This window comes from Mustela erminea, chromosome 11 (genome assembly GCF_009829155.1).
Source record: "Mustela erminea isolate mMusErm1 chromosome 11, mMusErm1.Pri, whole genome shotgun sequence".
Classification (NCBI taxonomy): Eukaryota; Metazoa; Chordata; class Mammalia; order Carnivora; family Mustelidae; genus Mustela; species Mustela erminea.
Window position 1 is genome coordinate 67,902,128 of NC_045624.1, and position 13,616 is coordinate 67,915,743.

A 13,616-nucleotide genomic window follows, 5' to 3' on the forward strand; every position below is an offset into this window, starting at 1 on the left:
GAGGTTTCCCGTTAATAATTTTCATAACCCTCTCCTCTTTTTAACTTCTATTGAATAACCACTCCTTGCTACATTCAAGAAAATATAGAAAAATGCCATTTCTTTTCTTTTCTTTTCCTCTTTTTTTTTCTTTTCTCTTTTTTTTTAATCAGTCAGGGCATATGAAAATTACCCTTCATTTAAGTAAAATTAAAATTCCTAAATCAAATTCTAACACTTCTCTGGTCAAAACACTCCTTAGAAAATGCATTTAAATTAATGTCTATCTTTATGTCCATAGCTCTTTTGTTGTTCTGGATTATGGACCACAATCTGGGCTGTGTTTGTGAGTGTGTTTTGGGCGGGGTGGGGGGGTGGAGGACAAAAACTGATGTGAGAAGACATCAAGTTCATTGCAATAAACCTCATAGTTCCACGGAGATGGCAGGAAGTTTCTTTTCCACAACATGACAACAAAGCCTCAGGCAACTCCCCCAGGTGACTCAGCAGTGTGGGCAGCTAGAAACCAAGCCCCGACTTTCCGTCCCCTCCTAACCACCAGCCCACATTCCCTCCTGTGTTCCCATCTCTCTTCATGGGGGTAGTTCTCTTCAAGGTCAGTGGGAACCTCACCCAGAACCAAAAACTAGATGGTGAAAGCCATGAGTTGCCATCTCATCTGTACCCTTTATAGAATCTTAATGAGAAGCGAAACCACACATAAGAAGAAAAGCTAACTGAGGATTTTAAACACGGATACAAATGAAGTTAGTATCACTCTACAGTCTGCTTTCCCTCTGAAATAAGGGCTGGGGGTTCAGGTCCTTGTCAGCTTCAGGTCCTTGTCAAATACTCTTTAAAAAGAGAATGCTAAGAACAAAGAAACCAAATCAGGAAAAAATAAAAGTAAAAATAAAAACCTCCGACCAGGCCAAGGCTCTAAATATAGCTTTTCCACTTACCTCAATACAGATAATTCTAAGATCTGTATTTCTGATTCTATTCATTCCATTTGAAAGAGAAAGACCACACCAGGGTAAGCACTGCAGGGTGGTCAGAATGCATAATCTAATGACAGCGTGTGGAGGCCACTACAGAAGATGGCAGGAGCCCTGCCAGGCTGTGCGGTGGGGCTGACGCGCTGATTTCTATGCACAGGCCACCGATGTTTTCCAAGTATGGACAGCTCTTCCAGAAATGAAAATAGAAAATGCAGGACCAGAGCCCACACTAAGAATTCAGCTTAGCAAAGACATGAAACTGCCCATGGAAGTAAAAGGTGTTTGGCCTTGCTATTTCTAACAGGGAGAGACGAGCCTTCCTACTGCAATCTTTTGATGATTGGGCTAAAAGCCTGTTCTTTACAAAAGAACCCTGAACTGATGCCTGTGTCTTGTGCATTTGCTTTCCAGTGCCAGAAATGCTGTTTTTCCAAGCCATCGGATTGGTTTGCAATGATGTTGTTCTGAAGAGTACAAACAATCCAAAAGACCAACAAGAAATGGATAGTTCATGCAGTATTCCAAAAGGGTACCAGTACAAGCATCGTAAGGCGCCCATGTTTTCTTCCTATCCATATTCCTTCCTACGAAGCACACTGTCTCATTTTGAAATTATCAGAACATCACACGAGGATGTGGGAGCTCGTTCAAATTGCCTGACTTCAGCGAGGACTGTCTAGAAGGAACAAGTTGTAGTAAATAAACTTGACCAAAGATCAGAAAGGATAGAGAAGAAAAGTAATACGTTTGTGAGTAGGGGTTCTGATTTTTATCTTGCAGGTATTGATTGTAATTCTGTGGGCTCTCCAAATTCCCCTTAGGTTTAGAAGAAGATGGTAAGGAGACCCAATTCTAGGACCATGCTTAATTGATACCATAAAATGACAGGCAGCCAAAAATGCACCTTGAATGGACTGTGTAGCCTTTGCTCTCAAGTCCCATATCCCCGCATTATGGTGGAATATGGCGTGATGGATGGTGTGATATAGCCAGTAGATGGGGCTTCCGGTCCAGGACTGACTCTACTGCCCATGAGCCACGAACACTTCAAGTACAACCGAGAGAATAACATCTTTGTCACTTCCCTTTGGGAGAATCAATGGGATCGTGAAGGTGGAAATGCTAGGAAAATGTAAAATATAGACCAATGATATTACACTGTAATTATTCAAGTTCAGGGCATGGTAACCAAACTGCCCTTATTATTCCCAGTGGCCAGCCACTAACTCATCTGTGACTTCCCTGACTGCCCAGGCAACACTGGGTTTGGTCTCTCACTAGCGCAGCCATGCTCGGTATTACAGCAATTAGGTTTTCTTTTGGGAGCCATGGATATGACCTGGCTTTGATCCTAACTTCATAGATATCCACTATAGCACGGTGTACCACTATCCTAAAGGAAATGGTACTTTCCAATTCACATTCTTCCAATGTCATGTTCAACGTGTTCTTGAGCCCATTCCTGGAACAACCACTCTGGGTCTTCTGATCATTCCCCACAGAGGCGAGTGCATGTACAGGGTGTCTGGGGTGGGGATGGGGAAGTGGGAAGGGGCTGAGGAGGTGGTTAGGAAATCTCTCAGTTTGAGTCCGCTAGGAGATCAGCACCAGAGAAATAAAGGCAAGAAACAGCACTCTAGTTAGGGCCAAAGAGGGAAAGGGACGTGTGGGGCAAGAAGAAAAGTCCCACACTTCCAAATAAAGAGACCGACTAGTTTTGTCACCTTATCACCCTCTTTCTTCATCTTGCCTCTACATCCTGGTGTTTTCCAAGTATTACTGCATATTCAGATGATCTGGGAACTTCTCCTTTTTTTTTTTTTTTAAGTGTATTTATTTGTTTGAGAGAGAGAGAATGCATGTGTGGGGGGGGGGTTGCAAAGAGAGAGAGAGAGAGGGAGGAGGAAGAGTCTTAAGCAGACTCTGGGCTGAGTATGAAGCCCAACAGGGTGCTCGATCTCATGACCCTGAGATCATTCCTGTGCCAAAACCAGGAGTCACATGCTCAACTGACCACATCACCCAGGCACCCCAACCTGGGATATTTTAAAAACGTCCAGGCTAGGCTAGGGACTAATGATCAGAATCTCTGCCCATGGGATGCACGCATAAATAGTTTTTACAGCTCTCCAGGTGCCGGCAATGATCAGCCAAGATGGAGAACACAGCTCTGTTCCATTTCTCTATTTACCATCCCCCAAGCCACCCACCCAGAGGACCCTGGCTGAATCCCCAACAAATGTTGTATGACATAATGCACGCACTTCAGAGTTAAAAAAGAGCTGACTTCAGACTTGGCTTGGCTATTCACAGACACCTGCCCTAGTTTCATGACTTCTCTTGCAGGTTCTAATCTGGGGGAGTAGTAGGGGTTTATGACAATGAATGTAAATAACAGATTCTCGGTACAGTTAGTATCTTTTTTTCCTCATAAATGTAATGTCACAGAGATATTTTCCATGTCCTCAAATTACTGTTTTTTCTCACCTCTTAGGAAAGCTCCCATTTATTTAAAGTCTAATACTTTCAAAGTTGATCTTTCTAGGTATATTTGCTTACTAGCCCAAAGTAATAAGGAATTAGTAAGACTTCAGGAGTTATTAAAGATACTGGTTTCCTGGATTGGTCTGAGGTGAAATTCAGGTATGATGGTTAATTTTAATGTGTCAACTTGGCTAAGCTATGGGATCTGGGGTTTGGTCAAATACAAGTCTACATGTGGGTATAAAAGTATTTTTTAAATGTAATTTGCATTTAAGCCAGCAGACTTTAAGTAGATTAGCCTCCATAATGTGGGTGAACCTCATCCCAACAGTTTAAGGCCTTCAGAGCAAAGACTAGTTTCCTGAAGAAATACCAATTCTAAATTTCTCTCCGTGTGTCTATTTCTATCTATGTATCTATGTATCTATCTATCTATCTATCTCCTATTGATTTTGTTTTTCTGGAGAAGTTTGACTAATACACCAAGGATCCTCAGAAGGGCTTCGCAACGACTTTTGCTATGCCCATTTCTTCCTTTTCCTCCTCTTGGGAGAGGGACCGAAGCTCTTTTCCTTTCACCGTTCTGAAGCTGGTGATAATTCTATCCCTTACACTGAGGTTAGTTTAGGAGAAATAATTAAATAACAGAAGTTAAGTAGTGTAATGGTATTCAGCATTTAGGTTTTCATAAGATTTTATAAATGTGGCTGTCATGAACATGAAGGGTCATTTATATGAACTACTTATCATTTCTATATAAGTAGCACAATCATGAGTCTCAGCATCTTTAAACGTGTGTGGTTAAATTCTATAGCTTTTCTTTGATGCCTACAATATGGAGTCTTCACATGTATTGCACATTATTTAACAAACCCCAAAGTTTAAAAATATTAGAATCCTTAATTTTCTCCCAGTGAGAATGCTAAGCAGAGTTTAGAATCCCACCTGCTTGTGGCCACCAGAAAAAATGAAGACAAGAGCAGGGATTTGAGGGATACAGAGATATTCTGGTCAGCATCTTTTGGTAGGCTTTTGAGAGTACTTCTAACTTGACTTGACTTTCCCTCCTCCTCTCTCCCTTCCTCCCTTTTTACTATCTTCCTTCTTCTTCTTCTTCTTTTTTTTTTTAAGATTTTATTTCTTTATTTGACAGACAGAAATCACAAGTAGGCAGAGAGGCAGGCAGAGAGAGAGAGGAGGAAGCAGACTTCCTGTGGAACAGAGAGCCCGATGCGAGGCTCAATCCCAGGACCCTGGGATCATGACCTGAGCCGAGGGCAGAGGCTTTAACCCACTGAGCCACCCAGGCGCCCCTACCTTCCTTCTTTTTTTGAAATCAAGAAATAGTTTTCTCCTAAAATTCATATACTGTATCATTTAAGGGAGAAACTAATAATGACATTAAATGTGTGTTGGTGCAATTTTCAGTAAATGATCCCAAAGATACCAGGAAGGAAAGAGAAGATGCTCCTTTCAGTCAACACTGGTATTAACCATTGTGTGATAAAGTAGGGAATTTTAAAATTCCAGTTAATTCTAAAGACCTTGAGAGTCTGTGTCTTCATTCAACATTATTAGGCTCCTACTGACCTGTTTACTATGCAATGCTGTGAATATTAAGCATTTTACCAAGTTGTTATTTTCACAGGCTACCGATAATCAGTTAATACAATTTAAAAATTACCATAAACATGTGCATTGACCAAAACAAAATGTGTTAACCTTTTATAATTTTTAAAAATCAAGATGTACTTTTTGTAATATCAAAATGGTTTAGGTGGCACTGTTTTTCCAAAATGTGCTTCTGCTTATCGTACAACCCTTTTAGTATTTTGTTGGTAATTTGGCAAACCTCTTAAACCTGAACAAGATGAGGATTTTGTGCTTCTATGTTTACAGAAAGAGTGTATCAAACTGACAAATTTGATAATCTTAAAAAAAAAAGAAAAAGCTGTTCTTATTTCAAAGGTTCAAAAACTAAAGGTTATTTACTATGCAGACCTAGATTTCTTGTTGTTTTTAAGATAGCAAATGAGAAAAACATGGCTGGAGTTAGAGGTTACTCAATCAGGTTGAAGCTGGGACTTTTATTCCAGCAGCTCCTGTTCCCCAAATTACATCTGATAACGTCCTAAAGTCTAAACATATTTTAGTTCAAAATGATACTCAGCTCTTAGATATAAAATGTCACTAAACTTCCAAATATCAACAGGTTTACCCTCTTTGGCTGAGGTATTTGTATTCGGAGCAATCTGTCACTCTGCCTCGGAATCGTCATATGTGAGGAACTGAAACTTTGAGCTGGGAAGTTTGTTTTGCATTTTCCTATGCCTAATCACAGGACTGGGATGATAATAAAGGAGTTGGTGTATTGGCCACTGCTGAGGCCTATTATTTAGGCAGAGTCATGGCAAGGGAGAAAAGCCGAATGTGCGCAAGTGTAAAACACATTTCAGCCTGTATTATGTTGGAAAAGAAAAGAAAAGAAAAGAAGACAAGTGTGTCAGGAGACACAAGGAGCAAAATATCTGTTTGAAATGATCCTCACACTTGAACTGAAACTGGCATCTATGTTTCTCAACAATTCCAAAAAAGGTTCATGGTAAGTATTCGCCTACAGCAGCTACAGAAATGTTATTATCTGGATGCAAGATGGCACCGGTAAACTTAAAACTGGCCACGTTCCACTGAACTCCACGTCAGAGGGAGGAGGAAGCGGGCAATGGAGGAGCTCTGAGGATGTCCACATGGGTGGGCAAGCATGTGCTGCTGTGAGCAGAGGAAGTGGTACACCAGGATTTCTTCATAAGTGTGAGGTCTTTATGAACTCATCCTCAGGGGGGCTGTTTTAAATAGAAAGAAAATGACACACAGTCCCCCACTGGGCTTCCTCACTGTTTGGAGAGAGTTGCCACTTTCCCCAAACATGAGGTTCCTGTGGGGGAATTTTCCAAAATTGTCAACAATTCCATTTTTAACCTCGGCTCTTCCTCGGCACGTAAGACGGAGAGATGCAAGGCAGCGTGAACTATATTTGTTCTAGTGGGAGACAGAAGTTATTTTCACTCTGCTGACTCCTACCTGACAGTGGAAGACGTATTCTGGTGTGGTTTTCTTAAACTTCATGTTCCAAACCAAAGCCACGCCATCTGGTTCGTGGGGAGCGTCCTCGTTGTTGTTGTAGGAAGCCACCATCAGCTCGGGGTACTGCACGGAAGAGGTCACAAGGAGGAGTTACGTCAAGTTGCCGACACAAAGAAAACTCCCTTATTCCTATAGACAGATGTTATATTACGTCATTGAAATGGCACCTTTTTAGGAGTTGAGGCATGCTTAATACCGATTACTGCTTCACCCTATTGCATTCGGGTTTCTGCTTCCAGCGTTCCACGCGGGTTTGCGAGCATCACCAGTAACTGCCATATACACACGTTACTCGACCTCTCTGCATTCTCGGACTCTTAGACTACTCCCTTCTTTCTCCTTTGTTGGCTTCCATTACACCTGTCTCTCCTGATTCTCTTCCTGACCATCCTTTTTAGTCCCTAGAGAGTCTCCTTCTAATACCTATATTCCACAGAGGGTGGTGGGCTGTTTTCTGCCCTTTTGGGGGGTCTCTGTTCATACGTTCTTCCTGGGTGGTCTCATCTACTCCAATGGCTTTAATACACATTAATATGCTGAAAAATGTCCAAATCTGTATCTCCAAGCTGGACGTCTCTCTCAGCTGCAGAACTGCAAACTGGAGATTTTTCTGAGTCGTCCACAGACACATCAGTTATGCATTTAAAGGAATGAGCTTCTTGCCTTCTACAAAACCTCATGCTCTTCCCATGTCTCCTCTTTTGGGTGCCTTCCACCACCATTCACCCACCTGCCCAAACCCCACACACTCCATGTTCATCTTTACTCCTTTCTCTTTCTTATCCCCATGTACTGTGTTATATTCCTGCCTCAGTACCTTTCAAATGCATGATTTCTTTCCATCCTTAAGGTGAGGGTCTCCTCAACTACTTTTCTTTCTCTCTCTTTTTTTTTTTAAGAGATTTTATTTATTTATTTGACAGAGAGAGAGAGAGAGCAAGAGAGGGTAAGTAGCAGGGCTGGAGGGAGTGGGAGAAGCGGACTCTACCGAGCCGGGAGCCCAATGTACACTTAATCCCAGGACCCTGGGATCATGACCTGAGCTGAAGGCAGACGCTTAAGTGACTGAGACACCCAGGCGTCCCTCCTCCACTAATTTCTTATCTGAATCAAGGCAACAGCTTCCTGAATGGCTTCTGGCTGGCAGGCTTGCCAGGCTCATCCCTCCCCTATTCCACTCTCTATCCTTTGTCAATGTGACTTTACAAAACATACAGTTGGCTAAGTCACTCCTCTGCTCAAAATACTTTAATGGTGCGTCCTCACTTTCCAGATTAAACCCAGGTCATATAAGGTCCTTCATGGTCTGTCACTGCCTAACTCCTCTGCTTCTTCTCTTACCACCCCCTTACCACCTCTACCCCACACCCTAAGTCTCTGCCTCATGGGCTAGTTCTCAGGTTCACAGGACAGCCTCTGTGCTCAGGAGTTTCATAATCACTCTTAATGGGATGCCTCGTCTGTGTTGTTTCTAACAGTAACTCCAAGATCATATCCTCCAAACAATGCCGACGAGCCAGCCACCACCCCCGCTTCCATCTCACGGGCTCCCTTAGCATTATGTGTGTTCCTCCGTTAAAGACCTTGTCAAACTGTGCTATGGTTTTTGTTTCCCACTTATGTCTCTTAGTAGTCTGTAAGCTGTCTCTGAGCATAGGGACTTATTTTTATTAACTTCTAAATCTAGTGTCTTATAACTCCTAGCACATAATCAACTATGCCAAAATCTATTAAAATACAAATGGTCTTTTTATTTCAGTGACTCTGCTCTCAGTAGAAAGACCTTATATTTAATCCTTTGTTGTCAAATAATGCCAACAATTAAAGGCATAAGTGCAAGAACCACAACCAGTAAAATAATGACTCTCAAGTGACTAGAAATACGTGCTTACCCTGTGTGAGCTCTGTGCTGTGTGTGTAATTAAACAAACGGGGGAGGAATCTTGGCGGGGGTGGGGGGCATATTTCTGAGAGGGCTTTCATGAAAATTCCATTCCTACCTGGCATTCCCATAAGGCAGCCCCATTAGAAACAGCAACAGGATTATAGCAGAGCGTATCACTCTTTGCTTATAGATGTCTTCATTTTTCCCCTTCCTTTTCACTAAGCTATATACATATTTAACAGAAGGCGGCCCTTAAAAGTGGAAACATCCACTTTTTTTTTCTGTCAAAACTGATTGAAGCTGAGTCTTCTAGGTGGACGTACTCATTTGTTCAGCAGCCTCAACTGAAGAAAACCAGAGGGAGTCACAACTTGCTGGCTGATGCAGAGGAAGGAAGTATGATCCTACAGCAAGACACATGCATATGGCCACCAGGGGAAGTCATTGTTCTTTATTAGAAAACACTCTACCCAGGCTGAATCCAAAGCCCATTAGGAAAGGCCTTTGATTCAGAGCCCATTTGAAGAAACTAATATCCAGATAAACACAGAAGTCTCCAGACTGTCCATCTGAAGTTTAACTACGTCACATGTGAAAGGCAACTCTGTAAACATCAACACCATAGTAGCCGCTGAGCAGCCAGATGTGTCTGCACTAATATCCTGCAGCTTCACATCTGGGACTCATCGTTGGCTCCCACTTGTAGCTTTTCTTTTTTCCATTAAAAAAATAGTTGAAATTATTTGGCTTTCAAACCATTTTTGAAAATAGGGGGAATTCTAGTAAAATATAAGGGAAATGCCTTTGGCTTAAATTCTACAACTGGCATCATAAATCCTAAAGATACTGACTTAACTCATATCTCATTCAAGTTTTTCTGATTTTGAAGTTTCCTCTTAGATGTCTTTTTCTGCTGTGTTTGAACGTGACTAGTCATATTTTCTTACTCTCAAGTGAAGAGTAAATCTCTGAACCATTATTTAAATCTTGAATGCTAAAATTATGACTTTTAAAGGGAATGTGAACACTTGCGAAGCTTATAATTCCTCATCAGGTTGAATTATCCAACCTTTAACCTAGGAGAACTTTACCTGAAAATTACCAGGTCTGCTCTCAAGCTGTTTGCTTCTATAGAGAAATAAAGCCTGACATTCATCAGAGGGGAAGGAACCAACATGTTTCAGTGCCTATTACGCGCCAGACACCGAGCTGGGTGCTACATGAACTCATTTGGTCCTTGCAATCCCCTAAAGTAGAAGCAGTTTTCCCATTTCTATAGACGAAGAAGCGAAGGGTCTCGGGCTAAGTAACTTATTCTGAGTTACGTTGCTAATAAAAGAAGTGAGAGCCTTATTCAAAGTCTGTTTGGCCTTGAAGATCGTTTCCCTTCCAGTCCCCTGAGGCATGTGTCCAGTGTGTCCTATACATGTGTAAGGCACTGTGCCAGGTGAGATGTGGGACAAGAATGCCAACAATAATGTGCTTTGCTCTACAGGAGCTCACCCTTGCATACAGGGAGGTAAGGCACAGCTATGAATAACTATAAGGCAAGCATAAAGGCAGGACATGATATGTGCTGAGGAGGAAATGTAAACAAGGGTCCTGAGAAGCACAGAGGAGAAAAGAACCACCTTAGCTGGGTCAGGATGTGGCAGGGAAAGAAACTGGAAGGGACTTCGAAGAAGAAATGAGACATGTACTGGGCCCTGTCAGGTGGTGTGTTATTAGGAGAGAAGAAGGAGCGGGGGATATGGACCAGGGTGCAGATAGGAGGGTTTGCTTATCTGCCTGGTCTGCGGTGATTCTCCCACCTTTGGAGATCACCTCAACATTCGGGTATCTGACTTCCCAGGGACAATTAGTTCCCCGCAGAGTTGGTACATGACCCAGAGCAAATCACAGCCTCCGGACTGGCTGGGGCACATTTGGAAGTGAGACACAGAATCCAGGGCTGGCAAATGGGTCAGGTTATGACAGCATCCTATCGGTGAGGTCCCTCAAGCGGCCCAGACTGCTACTCTTCCTGAGTCCAGTTCTTCCTCTCTCCCATGGATCCCCTAAGTACACCAGTTCCTCTCCAATACATCCCCTCTTTTGCTCACACTGGCCCAGAGGTAAAGTTTTCTTAACTAATGCCATGGAGGGCATGTCCGGGAGACGTTAGCTTGTAGCTTTTGGCTGCGAGGCAGGTTACAGGAAGCTATAAGCAAGAAGAAAGGGCTTGAAATGCCTCTGGGCTTCATCACAGAGGCCATTGAGTACAGGCTGGTGACTTTAGACTTCACTCTGGGGACAGTGGGGGTTATAATCATCAACTACTAATACTATTGCTACTGTGCTTTTGCTGGGATGTCACATTGATTGAGCACTTTTTATGTACTAGACACTGTTTAAGTCCTATGGCCATAAATACATTAACTCATATAATACTCACAATAAGCATGTGAGCTCAGTATGATTACTGTCATTTTATGAACGAGGAAGCTGAAGCAAAGAGAAGACAAGCAACTTGCCCAAGACGACAGTGAGAGTATATAAGGAATCTTTACGAACATCAGTCTGGTCAAAATACTTATAAGGACTCAACAGTCGAAAGGCTGGAGGCAGAAAGACCAATTAGGAAGTTGTCTCCTAATACAAGCAAGAAGCAGAGGGTGTGGCATAAAGTCAGGGTCAAAGTTACGTTGGTGGACTGCAGCAGTCTTCTTGCTACTGTAAATGTGACTGGATTTGGAAACTGAATGGACTATTAGAGATTACTCAGCTGTATACGCTGGGTGACTACAAGGTTGGAGAAGGCGGTTTCCCTGTGAGAGGATTCTATGCGGTGGGACTAAGGTGTGAGTGTGGTTTGGGACAGGCTGGAAAAGCCATCGTGTGGTATGTGGAGAGTGTTAATTGACTCGCACTGTTCAACAACGGTCAGTGAATGACAAAGCTGACCTAATTCCCCCCAAGGGACCCAGTTTCTTCCAGGGTATAACGTTTGGTGGATATTTGGCAAATATTGCAAAGTTAAAGGGTTCTTATTTGAGAAGCCCAGGAGATCAAAGCCAAGCTATGCAGAAACCTCAGTTTCTTCTTTTCTCCCCACTCAGTTCCACTCAGGCAAACACCCTGGACATATATGCCACTTCGAGGCTCCAAGATTGTGCCTCTCTCCTTGTTTTCTTTCCTGATATTTTTGAATTCCATCTAGACCCATTCAGATCTCTTCATCTCCTAAGCATATAAACCTGGTCCTTTGAACCCCATAAAAATGTTATGAGTAAAAAAAAAATAAAAAAAGTTATGATGTAGGAGCTGAGGGTTCCAATTCCTTTTTTTTTTTTCCTTTAGTAGTCTCCATGACCAGTGTGACACTTGAACTCGCAATCCTGAGATCAAGAGTCACATGCTCTCCTGACGGAGCCAGCCAGCTATCCCTCCAACTCCTTTTTCTCAGGCTCCGTATAAAATATGCTTTTCAGAACTATAAACCTCTTCCGTACAGTGTAGATGAGCAGGTTACACAAAAATGGTGAAAAGTAAATGTAGTGTCCCCATGGTAGAGTTTCTGTCCTTTAAAATTTCAGTACTTAAAAAAACAAAAACAAAAACAAAAAACTCCCAAAAACCCCATCACACAAACCCTATGTGGAAACAAATCCATCCAGGGTCCATATGGCCATTGTACACCGTGGCCAGGCCCGGACCAGTCCCACTGAGGCTGGGCCTGCAAATTCCTCAGGGAGCTTTACCAACCGACCTGGGAACACAGTAGAAGTTGCCTTTGAAAGTGTCAGATAAGGTTCCTGTGTAATTTCCAGACTCCGAACAAGTGAACGAGCCAAGCTAAGTGTTTCCTCAGGCTTGGATCTAATTTCTGTGTGTACACCCGAGCATGTTCGCAGACCACCCACACACCGGCGGCAAGTGGCTGGGCCCCTGCTTGTGTTAGTGTCTGCACAATCAGGCACTCGAGCTCTGGTGTTTGAATGTAAAAGGAGGTTCGAGAGGGGAGAACTCCAGCCCACTTGGTGGCTGATGACAGTCCGGTGGTGAGGGATTACACTCCTCTTCAAACGAGCAAAGGAAACGAGAGAGAGAGACAAATGAAGAAACAGACTCTGAACTAGAGCGAACGCACTGACGGTTACCGGGGGCGGGGGGTAGGAGGGTGGAGATGGGAGCACACTTATCACAACGAGCGCGGAGTCGTGTACAGAGGTGTCGAATCACTCTACCGTCCCCCTGGAACTCATACAACACTGTATGTTAACTGTCCTGGAATTAAAGTAAAACATTTAATCAAAATGAAGAAAAGGAGACTCAAGAGGAGAGAACACCGGCCCACTTGGTGGCTGATGGCAGGTGGGCTCTGGGATTCCACTCCCTTCAGTGCTCCTGTACTCCAGCAGGATTAGACGAGGCCCTTTGCATGTCTGTTTCTCAGTTCTGTCTAGAACACACTCTTTCTCCCCTCCAGTTGTCCAAATCCCAGTTGTCTAGAGACAGATCCTGACCTCCATTACCTCTGCAGGCCTGTGCTGTCTGCCTCTTGTTGTTCGGAACTTACAACCTCTCTAGGTTCCAGATTCCAGACCACATCCTAGCACACATCCTAGCTGAGTGATTTTTAGCAAGTTACTTAAGCTTCTCTGAGGCTCAATTTCCTCAGCTGCACAATGGCGAATATTAATGGTTGCTGCCTCATCGGAGTTAAGAAACTGAAATAAGAGGATGCCTTCAGAGCAGTTGGCACAGTGCTTAGCACACAAAATACACAAATGAAAAGCTAGCCTTGATTATTATTCCCCAGAAGAACAGACACTGTAATGCCGCATAAATGTCCAGAACTTATCATTCCTATTTTCCTCATTGCTAGTATGTCATTGTCACTGCAGGAAGGCACACAGCATGGCTCTTATGAATGTGGGCTCAGGGGTCAAACCCCCTGGGTTCAAACTCCAGCCACCCCACAACTAGGCTGTATGCCTCTGTGCACATTATGTAACTGCTCAGTGCTGGGTAATTGGTCATGTAGTGCAGTTGGCTCTTCAGCAAGGTGACTTCTGCTAAATTTGCCTCCTTTAATTCTGAATACCACAATGAGGAGTATAGACTTTTTTCCTTAGAGCCAA

General features: G+C 43.1%; 1 protein-coding gene across 3 annotated transcripts in view; it reads right to left on the reverse strand.

Annotated features, from left to right (window-relative positions):
• Positions 1 to 13,616, reverse strand: part of DYNC1I1 (dynein cytoplasmic 1 intermediate chain 1) — a 299,879-nt gene that overhangs the window by 97,538 nt on the left and 188,725 nt on the right. For all 3 annotated transcript variants that reach the window (XM_032304874.1, XM_032304873.1, XM_032304875.1), the window contains one exon: positions 6,546 to 6,671. In XM_032304874.1, coding sequence (XP_032160765.1) covers positions 6,546 to 6,671 — 126 coding nt within the window. The remainder of the gene's footprint in view (positions 1 to 6,545; positions 6,672 to 13,616) is intronic.